The sequence below is a fragment of the Acanthopagrus latus genome, chromosome 3 (genome assembly GCF_904848185.1).
Source record: "Acanthopagrus latus isolate v.2019 chromosome 3, fAcaLat1.1, whole genome shotgun sequence".
In the NCBI taxonomy this organism is placed as follows: domain Eukaryota; kingdom Metazoa; phylum Chordata; class Actinopteri; order Spariformes; family Sparidae; genus Acanthopagrus; species Acanthopagrus latus.
Genome location: NC_051041.1, coordinates 1,917,249 through 1,935,740, shown reverse-complemented (window position 1 = coordinate 1,935,740; position 18,492 = coordinate 1,917,249). Strand labels below are relative to the sequence as shown.

Here is an 18,492-nt window from a genome sequence, read left to right as displayed (position 1 = left end):
CAGGCTTCAGATTAAAATACAATATTAGACGATCTAAACTTTCCTCACTGTAGTTTGTAGCTGTTTATATTTTAGTAATCGCAAGTTCAGTCAAACTAAATATTTTCCTACATCAGCCTTGTGTCATTAAATGTGACTGAAGAATTATTTTTTCCTGTTAAACTGTTCTTTTATATCATTATTGTTCAAATATTATTGACAAAAACATGAAGAATTTAAGTAATTTATGAAAAAAAAAAAAAATTTTTTTAATATCCTGGAAAAAAAAAAAAAAACATACCTCGTGACTTAACAACAATAAAAGAAAAAAAATGTCATGAATTTATTTTTGGGCCCCCCAAAAAAGGGGAAATCCTGATTTTAACTTATGTTAACTCTGATTTAAATCTGATTTATTTAAATTTAATTTAATTTTTTTTTTTTACCATTTCACACGCAAAATATTCTTTCTTCTTGAATATTTTATTTAGATCCATGTGAGACATAGAAAGAAAATCTCCTGAATGTTAAATGTTTTTGGTTTGAAAACTGAAAAAAAAAAAATCTTTTTTTTTTTAAATCCTCTTGAATATTTGTTTCAGTTTTATTGATGGAAAATTCTCCTTAATACAAATATAAAATTCTCCTGAAAAAAGATGCCTTTTTTAGGACATAAGCTTAGCCTTTTTTTTATTTATTCACTTTTACTTGGATTCACTTGGGGAATTTTCTCAGAAAAAAAATCCTTCAGAATTTTGTTTTTTCACACGGGAGGGGAAGTGGGGAAAAAAAAAGAAACTTGAAAAACTTTTCTTCCACTAGTTTTCAGGTCATAAACACAGGAGAGCACACTGTTTTGGAAATAGATCACCAGAAAAATAAATTCTCTCTTGGCCCTTTAGGGCTTCCGTACAGTTCGGCTGTGTTTTACACAGTAAGAAGAAACGAACCACAGCTGTCGACGGTCATCAGATGCACATCGTATGCTACGATTTTATTATTTAGCCAAAAACAGCTGGTATACATAGAAAATAGGAGACAGTTAGTATTCAGGAACTGAACATTCAACATAAAGTACAGGATGCTCGAGAGCCGCAGGGAGAGAAACCAGTCGGCACAGTCAGAATAATAATAATAATAATAATAATAATAATAATAATAATAATAATAATAATACAAAAGAAATAAATAAAACAGGTTGCCACAGACAGCTGACAGACTGTTTGTGTCACAGCAACAGATACGTCTGATGCCTTCTGGGTAATGAAGTTATATTGTTGAAGTCCTCCTCCTACAAACTGAAGTCAAAACTCTAATTTAATGTGAAGTTTTCTGTCCTGCTCACTGTTGTGATGCGTTCAGGGTTAGTGGGAAATTTCATCGTCTGCGGTGAAAATTTTTGATTCGTGATTCAGGATTTCATGAGCGCCAAAAATCTGGAGTAAGACTTCCATAATAAGACTTAACTGAAACGTGAACAATGTTTTTTACATTATCAGCAGCAACATTGTTAATTTCTGTTCCATTAATAAATAATAATGTGTATTCAGTAATATCAGGATCAGGTCCTTCCAGAGGTAACAAATAGTACAGGAAAAAAAAACATTAAGAATATTTCTGGTTCTTTGGGGCGTCATCGTTGCACTTCGCTCCCTTCAGTCCCTCCTGCAGACTCAAGACAAGTCGAGGCCGGTTATTAATTTCCACTCCTGAACTCTCTGCGGTTCTCAGGTTTTAATCATATTTGTCTCGGCTGAGCTGTTGGAAAAGATTAAGAAATCTCCTAAATGAAAGCCAATAAATGTACCGTTGTAAACAATCACCGTACAAACTCAAATACTTAAATCTAACAACACAAACTCAGAGCTACAAACACTGATCAACGAGTGTCTGCTGCTTCATTTCCAAAAATCTGTTTCTGCCCGTCCAGACGTGAACAGACAAAAAGCCAAAACACACTGATTTCAAGAATTAACCCGTGTACGTATGGACAGAACCTGCGGACCTTAAACCTTCTGACTGAGGGACCTGCAGAACCCAGAGAGGTTTAATTTTTATCAAATTTAACAGCTGCTTTATTCTGTAATTCCGATTTTTCGCAACTTTGTAGATCAGTTAATTCCTCTGGAGTGTTCTGGAGTCATACTGAAGGACTCACAGATTTAAAATAGTTGTAAGATATCAGAATTAAAGAAGAATACATGTGTTTTTTTAAGTGCTGAAATAGTTTGTACGTGTGATAAAAGCTGCAGTTTAAAGAAAAGATACAAAACTTTCTTAAAATAACAATAACTTAGAAATTAGTTGACATTTTGCTGTGACGGTTGTGTCTAACAGTAGTTGGGACCCCAGTTGTTAGTCGTCGTACGTTAAATAAGTTTGTAGAATGAGGACTAATTCTAAATGAGAGTTAAAAAGAAGTGTAGAGTAAAAAAAAACTTCATTTATAATCGTTATCTGATGTTACATGAAGAGAAAGTAGCTGCATCAAGTGACAGTTTCACCCAGAAGTGTAATATTAAACAACTTAGCACCTTAAAGAGAATAAAATACAACAAGAGAGAGAAACCCAGGGCATCACAGGGAAATGTGGCAACTTGTCTCAAATTAAAATCTAAACGCTGAAAGGCGGGAACACACTTGACAGCTCAGAGACAGAAATGGCCTCCACACACGCTCAGGACCGGACGAGTGATCGCTGATGATTTATTTCTGACCAGATGAAGTGTTGAATGTAGAAACTGTCACTCTTCTGATCCTCAGCGAGTGTCGGCGTCACTTGGATCTTTACAAACACACACACAGTTATCGAGTCCTCACAGGCTTCGAACGTTCGGCTTCATACGCTTGTTATCGCTTCAGCTACACGATCGTATTCGTTTACCTGCACCGGGGGGAAAAAAATGGTATAAAACAGACAGGATTCAGTCATCATACACGGCGTCAAACTGCTGTCGCACAAAATATGAAACATTAATGAGACGGATCAGAGACGACAGGCAGCATCTAAAAAAACGCGTTCAGGTCCGACAGAACCGGACCGACGGAGGGGAAAACCATTAGATCCAGTAGAAAAAAGCAGCCTATTGTTTTTGTTTGACTAAAAGAAAGAAAAAAAAAGACAACATGCATATTAAATATATCTGTTAATATGTTTATATGCTCAACACGACAGATGTGAGTTAAGAAATGTGTGAAGACATGAAATGGAAACATTGAAATGAATAAATCGGCTACATAAATAATTTGACTCTGTTTAGTAGCAACAGGGAAGTTTTGTCTATTTCAGCTCGTTTACGCTAATTACCCGCTAACACAAGTTAAGACTCTCAGCTCATCGGGTTATTCAACATTTAGGCTATTACAGGTTTATATATTTGTTGCAGTTGTACATGAATATCAGTGCGACGCTTTGAGATCTGCTGCAGCCGTCGGTTTGATCACAGCTCAGTGGAGGATTTTCAGTCGGCTCACAGATTTAAAGGCCTCATCCGGCACCACGATGGAGGTCTGCAGCAGAGATGTGACTCGCCGTTAGCTAAACATCTTGTTACGTGTGTAGAAATGTTCATTAACATCAAACAAGCAAGGAAGTCAGACTGATAAGATGGATTGTTAAGCTACAGGGTCACAATCAGATCAAGTAAAACCAAATATTGATATTACGCTAACAATCTGTGTGCTAACAGTCTTTGTGTTTCTTGGTGGAAATGAAACCAAAATGTTAGTAAAAATATCTTGTTGTGAATCCTCTGTAGTCTTGTGCTACAACCACAGCTTCTTGTTGTATGTTGGCTAGTTTAGAAATTTATAACAAAATAGTGATACATTTTATTTGTTCTTGTGCTAGCTAGCAATGCTAGCCATTAGCTAGTGTCCAAAGTCAATTCATTTACACAAGACATTGATTTTAGCTAACAATTAGCTTGCAAAATTTTTAATTTGTCTTCCTCTTGATTTGACTTTAAAAGCTATGTTGAATATCTTGTCATGAAATGACTGGAAATATTAGTTGACGCTGGAAAAAATCTTAAACATTTGATTTGTTCTTGTGCTACAATGCTATCTTTTGCTAAAAGCTGTAGCCTACATTAGCTCGTGTCCAAATCATGAATTTAAGTTAGTTGAATAATCGTTTTGTTTATATTAATCAAACAAAAGAATGACATCAGACTTGTGTTTAGAGCTAAAGACCTCCAAAATGGCTGCCAGAGGAAGTGTTGAACCGCCTGAAAAACACTTCATAAACTGGACTGTTGGTGTTCGGTGGCTAGTTAGCACAGACAGAGACCACACGATAGTACCTCTGGGTCATTTCCCATTTATGTATCGGGACCAATCTTCCACCACTAGATCGAAAAAGTCAAATTTACTTAAGCTTCGACTCGTCCTCGACCGATCACATCTGTGCCAACTAAATACACCTCACCGTCGGCACACTGGCTTCACTACAACAGACCAACACTAATCCACATTACTCCAGTTAACTCTAGCTAAGTAGTAACACGGAACCTGTCGTAACAACCTCTATTACTACCATGGACTGAAGAACAGCTGCTATATAAGTTGGTTAAGAGTTGAACAGTAAACAGTCGTGGAGGCCAACAAGGTCCCAGATCAGGTCCGTCTGCACGAGTAGCTGTCACTGAATTTAGACTCTTTTCAAAACATTCAAAGTGCTTTTCAGAAAATGAACACCGTAGCAAATAATTTAGTTCTAATACTTCAATCTAAGACTCAAACTCTGGATTTTGTTCCGTGCAGCCGACTTCATCTACAAGTTGTTGGCGCCCACCGTTCCTGATCTGCTACCGTTGGACTTCACCGTCTTTATAAATCTAATTTAAACGCCAAAATGATTGTTAATACCGGGGGCAAACTTTAACAACATGCAGGTCAATCTACTGTTTGTGGTTTTAATAACTTTAACCACTAAAAACAACTCTTTTAGTTGTGTCGCTCTTCAAGGTGCTTCCTCATGTATACAAATACTCTTTCAGGATGCGTCGAAGCTTCGTTCTCTATCGGACATCCCATCTATGTTTTTTACAGAAAGAAAATCCAGCATCGTTTTAATTAAATAGAGATATTTTAAGTTAAATTCAGCACACAGGCTTTTGGCACCTTCAGTGGAAAATGGGAGACTATCGGGACGTAAAAGGACGAATGACAAAGAAAATGTACAAACACATAAATATGTACATACAAATAATGATTTGATCTTTCTTTTTTCTTTTTGAAAATACTTCCATCGCTCCTTCCAATTCAGTTTCATCTTCTTCTACGTCATCGACCGTCTCTTCATCCCAACACTTCACACGTTAACATCTATTCAGTGTTTTCATTTAAGTAACTTCTGCTACAAGATTGACCTTGAGCCACAAACACGTCTCTTCACACGTTTTCCTCTCGTATACTGAAGTTGCCCAGTGGAAATGATCTCAGATCAGTTCCCAGTAGCAAGTTTTTAAGTGGGGAACTGGAATTAGTCACATGTAATACTGACTGAAAACGAGTTACGGGAGGATGAAGGGGTTTCTTGTCAAAAGGAAAATTGCTACAGTCAGTTTTCCAGAAAAAGAAAATGTGTCAAGATTTCCACGAGTGTCAGTTTCCTTCACGATGTGTCTCTCAGCTTCGTTCGAGTTTTCTCAAATCCACGAATCCAAAGGTTGTCGTCCCTCGTCAAACGATTCCTCTTTGGCCAGACGGTGACGGCGCCAAGTGTTTAAACCTAAAATCAAAATTTGGCATTTCTGTATTGAACTCACTGCTCCGTGATCCTCGATCAGAGTCTCCAGGCAACTTCCTCTTCTTATCCTCGGCGTCCGTTTGATGTCGTAGCTTCTTTATATCCATTTTGTGCCCCTTTTTGGCTGAAAATCAGCCAGGGATGCAAAATGGCTCAGTCAATCCAACAAGTCTCAGTGTATGATCGGCGCCGACCGATCGTTGGTTATCGCCCTCTTGAGCCTGACGCCTCGTCGGATCGCCACCAGGTAGTCCTCCACCTCGCTGTACTCCGTCTCCTCCAGCAGCTCCGGGAGAGGCCGGCGCTCCCACTCTGACACCCGACCACCGGGCTGCGGCGGTGGGGTGGGAGGATCCGACCCGTCGCCCTGGTGCTTTACCTCCCATGGCACCGACCTTGGAGACAAAGTCCCGCTGCTGCCCGGCGACAGAGGGGTGGTCGTGGGGCTGAGCGGGGTTCTGGATGTGTTCCCGTCCTCTGACGCCGACCTGCTGGGGAAGCCCGGATGATCGGGCACAGTGGGGGTCTTGACCGGGATCATGGGGGGCTTGATGGGAATGGGGCCCAAGTTGAGGCCACCAGAGGGTCGTCGCAGGTTGGGCTTGGAGGACGGCGTCCGTCGGATGGTGGCGACCCCCGGGGTGATGATGGCAGAGGGGTTGGAGGGCAGCCCGGCGGTGGAGGCGGGGCGTTTGGACTGGAACATCCGGCGGTAGGACTGACTGATGTCGCTGTTTCTGGGGATGGTGCAGGATTTATCAAAGTCTGACGACTGCTGCTGCTCGCCGTCCTGATCCAACCCCACGGAGTAATAGTCACAGTCGGACACTATGGAGACAGAAACAGTTTGATCACACGACTGCTCAGCTCAACGAAACATCCGAGAGACGACACAGGACGAGAGGAGGAAGGTTTAAAAATGGTAGATTCTTTTTTCATGTGTTGTTTTGTAGCTGTTTTTTTTTTATTATTATTTTTGTTTGTACTGATGTTTACCTGGGAGATATTTTTCTTTTCTAAAACACTAAAAACTCAAATGTTTTTTTCTTCTTCTTCTTTTTTTAAGTCAAAAAAATTCTGGGAGAAAAAAGTATGAAACCAAGTTGGAAATGTCTCCTTTGAAATGTTTTTCACGTGTGAAACTGATGATTTCACAGCTGAAAAAAATTAACTTTATATTGAAAATGATTGTAGCAAAACGTGTGTCGTGTCGCGTCGTGGCGTGATCTGATGTGGTGTGGTGTGGTGTGGTATGGCGTGGCGTGGCGTGATCTGGCGTGGCGTGGCGTGGCGTGGCGTGGCGTGGCGGGCACCTTGGGAGGGGATGGTGTCCTCGGAGCAGCAGGGCGTGTTGGTCTGGCTGCTGTAGCCGCTGGAGCCCTGCAGGGAGTCTCTGCTGGAGCCGTGGATGTCCAGCTGGAGGCCTCGGGCCAGCGCTCGGGCCAACTCCTCGTGGGCGTCCCGGTCCTCCTGATGGCACCAACACACACACACAGCCTCAGTTTGTCTCTATTACTGTCAGGAATTATTTACTAAAGTTTGTCCAATCAGAAAGATGCTAGAAATTCATGTGACCGTGTTTTCAAACTGTTTGTGTGAATTAAAATCAACCAAATAAAATAAACCCCCTTTTTTTAAAACACCATCTGACCTTGTGTGACGTCACAGAGTGACCTCCTTTAACCCCTTGTGGCTCCTCCCCCGGTGTGGTGACATCAGCACCATGGTGGCTGCTGGGATCTGTAGTCTCTCTCCTGTCCTTGCTCCTCTTCAGGGTGTTGACCATCGACTGGTCGTATGGGCCCGGTTTGGCCCAGTCCTGCAGACAGACGCGGTCCAAAACAAGACAGAGTCACATTTAATTCTTTAATCACTTCTGCAGATGATCAGTTGATTAAGAAACAGTTACATTGAGGTGGTTTTGCTGTAATTAATAACTATTTTTGACAATGTTTGGATCAATCAGTGAATTCATTTCCATCTTGATTTCAGCCTGTCAAGATGTCAGAATTAACTTTAGAACAATAAAAGCAGCAAACATCAGGATCACGTTTCTGAGGCTGCAACCAGCAAATATTCAGGATATTTTACTGCATAAACAAACGCTATAATCCAAATGAACTCAACTTGTTTTTACAGATCACACATCCGTCAAAATCTGACCAGAAGAAGTTTCAAGTTATGGAATTTAAAACAAAGATTAATAAAGGGATCAGTCCTCCATCTTGGATTTTAACAGGGAAATAATATGTCAGATATAAGTTAAGACAAATAATGTGCCAAGGAACTAATATTAATATTTATCTTGTATGCAAACGAAAAAACAGGCTTAATAAGGAAATCAAAATAATTCTACAAGTAAAATCATTTGAAAATTGTGTTTTATTTTTTTATTTAGATCTGTGGCACATCAAATTAGATTAAAGCTGTGTGAGCAGTGTGAAAACTTTCATGAATTAAATTGTTTTTTAATTGAGAAAATCCATGAAATGCACGAGGAAACGTGGGTGAGTCGGCACTGAAATGTCGTCAGTGTTACGAATTATTTTGGAGTCTACTTGAAGCTGATGAGTCTGATGAAATGTCTCCTCGTGATGTTTGTTTTCAAAGACACTGCAGGCGTGAGATGACAGAGCATAAATAAAAGAAAGTAAAAAGATAAAAAGAGGATGGAGGATGAAGGGAGGATGAGGAGAAGTGGAGGAGGTCGAGGAGGAGAGAAGATCAAACCTTCCAGGACGGGACTCTGGACGACGGGAGCAATCCGAGAGGCAGGAACTCTCCTAATTGGCCGGAGCCTGAGCGAGTCCACGGCCAGGTGGGAGAGACAGATGAGTAGGAGGGCGAGGACATGGGGGAGGTGGTGGTGGAGGAGGAGGAGGAGGTGAAGTATGGAGGGTGGAGGTGGGAGTCCTGGGCCTGCAGTACCGCTCCGTGCAGACAGAGGGCAGCGTGGTGCTCAAAACCGTTTGACAACTGAAGGTGAGCGGATGAGAAAAACAGTCCACAAATCAAAAGATGACGTGAGGAGACGCATGAAACACAGGAGTGTGTGTCACAGGACATGTGTGTATGTGTGTGTGTGTGTGTGTGTGTGTGTGTGTGTCTTCACCTGTTGTAGCCCAGCGGGGGGCTCGCTGTGTGAGGGTGAGGAAGAGGAGGAGGAGGAAGAGGAAGGCTCCTCATTGACAGACTGAGCAGATAAAGGACACGACCGCAGCAGAGCCATGCAAAGCAGATACACAGAGGGCAGCCAGGAAGACGAGAAGATAAAGAGACAGGAGAGGGAAGTCAGAGTGAGCTCGCCATGACACGTCAATACTAACAAGGAGGAAGAGGAAGAGGAAGAGGAAGCAGAGAGAGCTCGTCATGACACATCAGCAATAAGAAAGTCCAGCTCAGAGACACACAAGCAGAAGAATCAGCAGGTAAAAGGAAGAAGGAGGAGGTGGAAGAGGAAGAGGAAAAAGGAAGATGAAGAGAGGAATTAGGTGGAAGCAGTGAATAAAAAGGAGAGGAAGAGGAGGAAGGAGGAGGAGGACAGGAAAAAGAAGGAGGAAGAAGAAGGAGAGGATGAAGGAGGAGGAGGAGAGGAAGCAGGAGAGGAAGTGGAAGAAAAGGAAGAGAGGAAGAAGTAGGAGGAGGATGAAGAAGAAGAGGAAGAAGAGGAAGTGGCAGGATGAGGAAGAAAAGGAGGAACAAGAGAAGAAAAAGAAGGAGGAAGGAGAGGATGAAGAAGGATGAGGAGGAAGGAGGATGGAGAGGGAGAGGAAGAAGAGGAAGAAGGAGGATGAGGAAGAGGTGGCAGGATGAGGAAGAAAAGGAGGAACAAGAGAAGAAAAAGAAGGAGGAAGGAGAAGAAGAAGGAGGATGAGGATGAGGAGGAAGGATGGGGAAGAAAGGAAGGAGAGAGAGAGGAGGAAAAAGAAGAAGAAGAAGGAGGAGGAGGAGGAGGAGGAGGAGGAGGAGGAGGAGTGAATGAAGCAGCAGCAGGTTCAGCAGGCGGGAAGAGAAGCTGAAGCTGTGACCGAACAAAGAAGCTGATTTCATGGACCGACCGTCAGCATCTGCTGATCAATAAGTTCTGAACGATCGACTGACGCTCACATCAGTGTTTCACACTTTAACGACATCCGGCCGACATGTTTCAATAATCACAGTCAGCGAGTCGGCTGCTCAGTGAAGGTGACGTCGACCTGCTCGATGAAGAGTTAAATAAATCTGAGTTTAAAGGAGGAAGCTCTGCAGATCAATAAGTGAGCGCGTCGTCTGTCTGCATGAGACAGTGTGGCAGCCAGGTGAGTCAGCACACACACACACACACACACACACACACACACACAGCAGCTTCGAGATAACGAACACTGTCTCCTAGCAACCTGTGGGGATGTTCTGACCTCGGCGCTGGATCAGAATATTTACATCACAGGTGTCTCCTGCTCGTGCTCCTCACCTGCGAGCTCTCCGGAGGCATCGGCGAGGGCGACTTGGACTGGAAGGCGTCCTGAGAGATGAAGCCGGAGTCGTGGGAGGAGACGGAGGAGAGGCGGGCCGGCGTCTGCTGGGGGAGCACCGAGGAGGAGGAGGAAGAGGAGGCGCGGTATCGGAAATGCGAGGTGGGGGAGTGACAGTGAGAGCCGCTGGAGCGAGAGTCGCTGCTGTTCACGCTGTTCAGGCTGCTGCAGGGCGGAGAGAGGAAGAGGAGGAGGGTTATAACGAAGAGGAGGCTTCTTCCTCCTCTAGTATTGATCACAGATGTTATCAAACCGATCAGAAATGAGTGACTTCATGTCTGAACAGCTGCAGCTCCGCCTCTGGACCACAGGGGGGCAGCGGAGCACAGGACGGATAAAAGATGAGAGGAGGATCTGGCAGTCTGCTGTAGCCATGGTAACCAACCTGCACATGCTTGACTTCCTGGATACGGTGGTGCTCGGCGACGAGGGCGGAGTCTGGTAGGACCAGGTGCACTCAGAGCCCTTCAGGTCCACGATCACCTGGAGAGAGAGCGATCAGTAGAGCGTATACCTCCGCCAAAGGCTCAACAGTCGCTCTTTAGACTCCTGGTCAGAGGTCAGAGTGGAAACGTGGACTCGGACGGTCGTACCTGTTCGCTGGAGGCCGGCAGCTTGTGCGGGTCCATCGTCAGCACCTTCAAGTCGTCTGTCAGGGTCTGCAGGTGAGTGATCTCCCCCAACATGGACATCTCCTCCTCCTGACACACAAACACAACAGGAGCAAGTTCAGCTTCCTCCGGTGGAGCTGCATCACATCTACAGGTGTTTCCTCTAAAAGGTAAATCATCGTCACTATGAAGGAGGTGCTGTGTGGGCGGAGCACTGACCACGACCGGCCTCAGCATGGAGACGAAGCAGCAGAAGCGACTCCTCTCCTCCACCAGCGCCTTCCTCACCGCCTGCTTCTCCGTCTCCTCCAGCAGCAGGTACTTATCGCTGACGTCCTGCATGGCGCTGTCCAGCTGAGGCTGCAGGTCCCCGCGGCCTGGACGCACAACACAACACAACACACACACACACACAACACAACACACAACACAACACAACACAACACACACAACACACAACACAACACAACACACACAACACAACACACACACAACACAACACAACACAACACAACACAACACACACACATAAGACAACACAACTCACTGTCAAGTCAAAGAAATTACCGTTTTTCATTATGTATGTATAAAGTTGCAGAGTGAAGTTGTGTGTTTTGTTGTTCCAGTCTGTGTTTTCTCTCCTGTGTTTATGACCTGAGAACTGGTGGAAAATACAGTTTTGCAGGATAATGTTTAAAAAATATCAGAGATTTTTTTTTCATGTTCTTTCTCTGAGTGAGGAAACATTTCATGTGATTCACACATGATTTTTTTTTTTTCTTTTCGAGAATTTTTTTTTTTCAATGTGTGAAACTGAGCAGAAAATATTTTCTTCTGGAAAACAATAATATTCCTTTCTCCTGGAATTTTTTTCCTGATGTGAAACTAAGTGAAAAGAAATCTCTTAAAACCCTCTTTTCAGGAGGTGTTTTTTTCTCATTGAGTGGGGAAAAAAAACCTCCTGAAATTTTTTTATCAAATTTTAATTTATTTTGTCAAATTAAAAAAAGTTGTCAAAAAAAACATTCACTCATTTTAACAAATGACATCTTTTGTTCGCCGTGATGTTTATTGATGTGAATTTTTTTTTCCTTCATGTGTGAAACTGAATTGTTTTTTTCCCACAGGGAGAATTTTAAAAACAGATTGAAAAAAAAAAAACGTTTTTCAAAAACAGAAATTCATTTGCATTCAACTATGCCAAACAAATAAATGAAAATCCCTGATTCATGAAATGTTTTCTTCCCCCAAGAATTTTTTTTTTAGATTTTTTTCCCATGTGTAAAAAAACAGCAAAAACTAAATGAGTTTTTTGTTTTTTGTTTTTTCCCAGCCAGAAGAAGATTTTGCCTGAAAATATATATAAAAAAATTGTGATTTTTTTTTTTTTAAGTGTGTGAATCTGAAAAAAGGGGAATAAAGAATAAATAGCAAACACTCGGTTTCACAGATTAAAGTGTTTTTTCCTACCATTTTTTTCCACATGTAAAATAAATTTGTTTTCATTTGGTTTCACACCTGAAAAAGAAAAAAAACAACTTACTAACTTGACTTGATTCTAACAAAACTTTTCCCCCTCAGTTCTCAGGTCAGAAACACAGCAGTGAAAACATGAACATGAACAGAAAAACACAAAAAGGGAACAAAACTATTTTCACTTAAACAGAAGCAAAAAAAACCCCACAAGAATCAGAAAACACTTTCATCAACAGAGACTCGACTGTTAGAAACTTAATGAGTGATTGTAATTAAAGACTGTGATCCGGTGCAGTGAGAGAGGAGGAACGAGGCGACAGACGTGAAGCTTCAGACGAACCGCAGACACGTTATTATCTGTGAAATCGTATATTCAGTAAACGACTGGCGGCTCAGAGAGGACGGCCGCTTCTCACACTGCAAACTCTCCAAAACAATCGTTACAGACGCCCACAAACCATCAACACACATTAAAGAATTAAAGAGTTTCTCTGAGAGACCAGCGATCTGGAAACAACCCGCCAACACACACACACACACACACACACACACACACACACACACACACACACACACACACCAAGAGGAGAACTGATTACAAAATACTCACTTTATAAATTACAGACGTGTTTCATTGTATTTTGTTTCTCAACTCTGATTTAATGTTTTAATTCCTTCATGCGGTGAAATGTTGGCGTCATTAAAACTTTAGTTTTGCACCACACGATGTTCTTCAGACGTGTGACTGAAGCTGAAGAGACGTTCGAACACAACGCCGTAAAAACTTCATCAGCCGATCGATCGTGAACGTTTAACAGACGTCTTGATTTCTTCCTCTGCTGCTCTCCAGTCGACGTCTCTTCATCGTCCTCACAGACGTTTAATCGACGTCTTTCAGATGTTTTTTGCTCAGCGAGATCTCACGATAAGAAACAGAGAAATCACTGCAGGAAACAGCAGAAGTCGACGATCACATCCCGTCTGATGGCTTCTGTTTCCGTCTCAGTCGACGGTCGTTTGGTAATCTCATCATCTGAACCTCAGCACAAACACAAAACATGTAATTAAAGTTCTTCATCCCTGCATTGAGGTCCACAGGCCCGGTTCTGTGGTCGGGGCCCGTCGACGGGAGAAGACGGCTCGGTTTCTCTCTCTTCGCTTCGGCGATGAAGACAGAAAACAGAGAGAGTTTCTTCACGGGACCAGGATGGTTTCCCACAGGATTCAACATCAAGTCTCACATTTCTCAGCTGCTTCCTTCATCCGTCCTCTGATTCTGTGTCCTCAGAACCGGGTCGCAACAACAACAACAACAACAACAACAACAACAGGAAGTCCTGATTTCTCTTTACTGATGAGGTTACTGACAATTCCTCTTTCTGACAGAACATGAACTGATGCTGTAAATGTCTGATTTTACAAAAGTTAAACTTTAAATTAAACTTTCATCAGATGAACCTCACAGAACCGACTCATTTTGTTCACTGACGATTCTAATAAAGTTTTGTTGAAAGGTTTGATGTCCAGTGTTTCTGCTTCACTGGATCCGACTGTTTCTTTATTTCCGTGTGTTGTTCTTCTGTCCATGAACAGTTCATGATGAAACCTGACGGCTGTTCGGTTCTCTGTTGTGTTCAGGCGTCGACTGTGCGACTCACACAAACATCCAAACAATGTGGGAAAACACTCCAGCCGACTCGAGACGAAAGTTTTATGACCCGGCAGAGCAGAAACAGAACCAGAAACACCAGCAGAACTTTCTGTCTCGTCTTCTCGCCTCCACCTGCTACAATCACGGTTCAGAATAATCTCACATGATAACAAAGAACAAGACAGTGAAGACAGAAGAGGAGAAAGGTTTCAGTTTCATCTCTGACAGGTGAGCAGGTGAGACAACTTACCAAATACATCAGCTGGTGACAGCAAAGCATCATGGGAAACCACAGGAGTCAGATTGTTGGAGAAAGAGAGAAAAAAACATGATTTTAACTTTTAAATCCTCAAACTCCTCATCATGTTACATTAAACCACTGATGGTTGAATGAAGTCCGACACTCGACTCGAGTGATGACAAACAACAACGTGACTCTAATTCATGTTTGATGTAATAAAACGTGACATCATGACTAAGAGTTCCTTCATCAGAGACACTGAGGAGATCACAAACCTTTCTTTGCTTTCTTCTGCAGCTTCAGCGTGTCTGACGATCTCTTCTTGATCTCCTGACGAGCTTTTTTATACTCTGCAGAGAAACACAGAACAGATGAAAACACACCGGCTGTGATTCTGTCAAACATTCAGAAGAATATCGTATCAGAAACGTCACAATAAAGTTTGTAGCTCGATTCAGTTCACTCGCTCAGAAACCTTTTTGTGGGAACTAACCAGATTTTTCCTTTAAATTCTTTTGGTTTTTCTTTATGAGTAAAACAAGGTGGAAAAAAACTTTTTTTTCTAGAATTTCTTTCTTTTTTTTAAACTGAGAATTGTTTTTCAGTGAAGAGAGATATTTTAAATATGTTTTTCCCTTTCTCTTTTCTCCGTACAGTCAGCTTTTATTATTTAGTTAAACTAAGTGGGGAAATAAACTTTGAGTGAAAAAAAATATATACTCTGGAGGATTTTTTTTATTTTTATTTTTGAAAAAAAAAAAAATCCTTTTTAATGTGTGAAACAAGTTTTTTTTTCCAGGACACTTTTTTTTCCTAGTGGATTATTTAATTTTGATCATTTAGAATGTGTGAATTTGTTTTATGTTTTTTACCCAGAAATATTTTGTTTTCTATGAGTGAAATAAAAAAAAAAAAAACTTTTTTTTTTAAACCAGATAAACTTTTTTTCCCAAATAATTTTTATGTTTTTCTTGTTTTTTTTGTTAAAGAATTGTTTTTCCATAAGTGAAATAAGGATAAAAGTTTTCATGGGAACTTTTTTTTTCCCTTCCACAGAACTGTTCTTTTTTCTTGAGTGAAACCTTTGTTGGACCTGATCCTGATGTGCAGGTGAGACACGTGTGATCAGTCAATCCACATGAAATATAAAACCAGCAGAAGAGACTCAAGATTAAACCTTTTTGTTTCCAGTCAGGTGTTGAACTTTCTGTCTTCAGGCTCGACTGAGCAGCTGTGACAGGAAGGAAGCGTCTCCGTCTCTAATTCTGTATCCAGGACTCATTATAACGTCCGTGTTCAGGACCACCAGCTCTACATGTTGTGTTTTATCTGTGACTGTTATTAATATTGAACATATTAAAGTGTGTTTTAGTGAACTCAGTGTGTCTCTGTGTGTGTTTTGGACCTTTGGCGTGATCTTTGTCCAGAGTATTGGCGACTCTCTTCCACTCCTCCATCTGCTCCTGTAGAGGGTTGATCAGACAGTCCAGAAACACCCTGCAAACACACACCAACACACACCAACACACACACAAACACACACCAACACACACACCAACACACACCAACACACACACAAACACACACCAACACACACCAACACACACCAACACACACTGTTACGGCTGTGGGAAACAGTTTAGGGTTCAGAATAGAGGCTGAGTCAATGCATCGAAACGAGAGCGTCCATCGGTATATGATTAAAATGAATAATATATCCAGGCTGCTTCCTGTTCACACTCTCGTCGATGATCTACTCACATGGAGAACTGGCGGAGTTTGGCCTCGATGCTGCGGTGCCTCATGCACATCCTGGTGAGGGCCGAGCCGATGTCCCGAGTGCCTCCTGAAAACAGACGGACGACAATCTGTCAGGAAAACATGTTAAAATCCAAATCTAGAGGCCAAGCAGCAGCAGTGTGAAGCAACAGTCAGCAGCTCCTGTTGATAGAAAAGCTGCGACCGTGACACACGACCACCCCGAGAGTCGCTGCCTCGACTCTGGTCCTGACAAAACACACCATTCACTGAAGCAAAGAGGTCAGAGGTCACCTCCACAACCAGCAGCCATGTCTCTGAGTGTGCGTCCCTTGCTCAAGGACACTCCAGCAGGGTGCAGACGAGGCCTGTTGGAGAGACTCAGTGCAGCAGAAGCTCCACAGGCACCCGGAGGGACCAGATGGTCGTCCGCTGTCTCCCCCCAGACAGAGCGCTCCCTCCTGGGGGAGAGTTCAGCCGAGCTCAGCCTGTCAGCCTGGAGCTCCGACACCAACACACACACATTATTTTATCTTCACCTGTGTGTGTGTGTGTGTGTGTGTGTGTGTGTGTGTGTGTGTGTCTGGGTGGGGTGGTGAGCACTGCATTGCACCACTGACACCTCGCTCTCCCTCCTCTGCTCCTCCTCTCTCTCTCTCTCCATGTCCTCCCTCCTTCCTCCCTCCTCTTCATCGCTCTCACACATCTTCCTCCTCCTCCTCCTCCTCCTCCTCCTCTTCAGTCTCTCTTCGCTCGCAGCAACAACATGACCCAAGTTGTCAGAACGTTATCTGTCAGCTCCTCTGACCTCTGATCAGAGAATCTGAGTTCACTGATTTTACTCTTTGGAGGTTTAAATAGAAACGAGTGTGTCGACCAGATTTTTAATGTTAAGGAGTTAAAGTGAAGCTGCAGCCGCTCTGACATGTGACCACGCAGAGGTCTGATTGAAGGATGAGTCACCTTCTTTAAATGTGTGTCGGCTTTTAGCTGACAATGATAAACTTCCACCTGCTGATGGAGTTTCTGTCCGTCTTTAGCTTCCATCCCTGCTAACCGTCTCTGGTCAGAGTGAAGTTTGTTTTCTTCAGTGTTTTCATCAAGGCTCCTGAAGGCATCATGAAGTAAACGAGGCGACATGATGATCTGAGTGTTTTGACCTCTGATCTCTCGGCCTCCTCTCTTCGTCTGATCACTTTGCTGAGAGTCATTTTCCAGTTGAAGCTCCTTCTCGTCTGCGTCTCCTTCACACCACCTCCTCTCTCTTCACACGTCCTCCTCCTCCTCCTCTTCCTCTTCTCACCTCCAGACGAGGTGTTACCTTCCTCAGCTCCTCTTCTCCTCCTGTGAGAAACGAGGTGTTATACTTCTGTATCCGTCCAGGCGGAGAAATAAATCCTTCTAGCGAGGCTCCGCGGAGTTCTGACGTTATCGTGTCGATGCTCCTGATGGAGGGAAAACGACTTTCTGGAGAAGATTTCTCCATTTAAATATGATTCAAAGCTGCAGCTTGGTGCCGTTCCTACAAGGTTTTTCATCGCGCTGCTTTAGCTGTCAAGAGGAAAATGAATTTCCCAGACTTGGCTCGGGTGTTTTCTCAGGCACGTCTCCACAGGAGCTGGAAGTTTCTTGACCTTTTTTTTGTTTTGTTTTGTTTTTTTTCAACCAGCCTGTTGAACCACAGCAGCTCCAGCGAGTGTGAATAACCCTGCAGAGCAACAGGATTCAGAGCCACGATTATGAAGTGTCACAACTCACATTCAGTCCAACAGTCACAGTTTAAAGTCTGAAGAGTGCGGATCACTTCCTGTGAGTGTGTCTCAGCCTCCAGCCTGGAAACTGGAGCTGCAGCGGAACAAAGAGAAGACGACGATCACGTCATGAAACTGCTGAGTTAAGTGCAACAGTAATCTGATGTGATTCAGCACGATGCTCCTCGTGTCTCTGCCAAGAAGCTGCCGGGACAAGTCTGCACAATTACATGAAGCTGCACTTCAGTTTTTCAGGCTAAATCAGTGAATATGGGAGGAGGAGGAGGAGGAGGAGGAGGAGGAGGAAGACGAGGAGGAGGAGGAGGAGGAGGAAGACGAGGAGGAGGAGGAGGAGGAGGAGGAGGAGGAGGAAGACGAGGAGGAGGAGGAAGACGAGGAGGTCTTTACTCAGGTTTTAATGTGGTGTCAGTTTCGCTGCTGACAGGACAAAGACGTCAGCACATTTGTCTTCGTGTTTGATGAGATTAAATGTAGGAATTTAAATCACAAAGCGTTTTTTTTTTCTTTTCTTTGCACGAACACTCTGAACTCTACGAGATGAAACCAGACGACCGCTCGAGCTAACGGCGAACACGCCGGAGACAAGACGCTGCTCGTTGGTTAGAGCACCGCCTCCATCGCCGCCGGTGAAAGTTCAACAGTTTAATCACGAGACGTGTTTGTTCCTTTGGTTCCTGCATCATCAGCAAACTGTGGTTCATCTCTGTCGGGCCGCTGCTGGACAGAACCAGGACAGAA

The 18,492-nt window shown here is 43.1% G+C and overlaps 1 protein-coding gene and 1 long non-coding RNA gene across 5 annotated transcripts in view; one reads left to right on the top strand and one right to left on the bottom strand.

The window, feature by feature from the left end:
• Nucleotides 1-2,053: 2,053 nt before the first annotated feature.
• Nucleotides 2,054-18,492, bottom strand: part of LOC119016987 (protein MTSS 1-like) — a 41,867-nt gene continuing 25,428 nt past the window's right edge. The window contains exons 4-15 of one of the 2 annotated variants that reach the window (XM_037093384.1): nt 15,986-16,070; nt 15,630-15,721; nt 14,500-14,574; nt 14,234-14,245; nt 11,076-11,233; nt 10,839-10,946; nt 10,631-10,728; nt 10,185-10,410; nt 8,462-8,707; nt 7,383-7,550; nt 7,045-7,201; nt 2,054-6,559 (exon numbers count right to left, since the gene is read on the bottom strand). In XM_037093384.1, the coding sequence (XP_036949279.1) occupies nt 5,904-6,559; nt 7,045-7,201; nt 7,383-7,550; nt 8,462-8,707; nt 10,185-10,410; nt 10,631-10,728; nt 10,839-10,946; nt 11,076-11,233; nt 14,234-14,245; nt 14,500-14,574; nt 15,630-15,721; nt 15,986-16,070 (2,081 nt within the window). In that variant the 3' untranslated portion in view covers nt 2,054-5,903. The remainder of the gene's footprint in view (nt 6,560-7,044; nt 7,202-7,382; nt 7,551-8,461; nt 8,708-10,184; nt 10,411-10,630; nt 10,729-10,838; nt 10,947-11,075; nt 11,234-14,233; nt 14,246-14,499; nt 14,575-15,629; nt 15,722-15,985; nt 16,071-18,492) is intronic. The other variant, XM_037093385.1, reaches the window with a different exon arrangement.
• Nucleotides 10,638-15,600, top strand: LOC119016993. Of its 3 annotated transcripts, XR_005074315.1 has the most exons (5): nt 10,638-10,910; nt 11,027-11,174; nt 13,971-14,211; nt 15,281-15,334; nt 15,416-15,600. It is a non-coding gene; the product is annotated as an uncharacterized LOC119016993 (long non-coding RNA). The 3 variants fall into 3 exon arrangements; XR_005074317.1 differs by lacking the exons at nt 15,281-15,334; nt 15,416-15,600 and adding an exon at nt 14,522-14,656 and having other exon boundaries at nt 10,640-10,910; XR_005074316.1 differs by lacking the exon at nt 13,971-14,211 and having other exon boundaries at nt 10,642-10,910.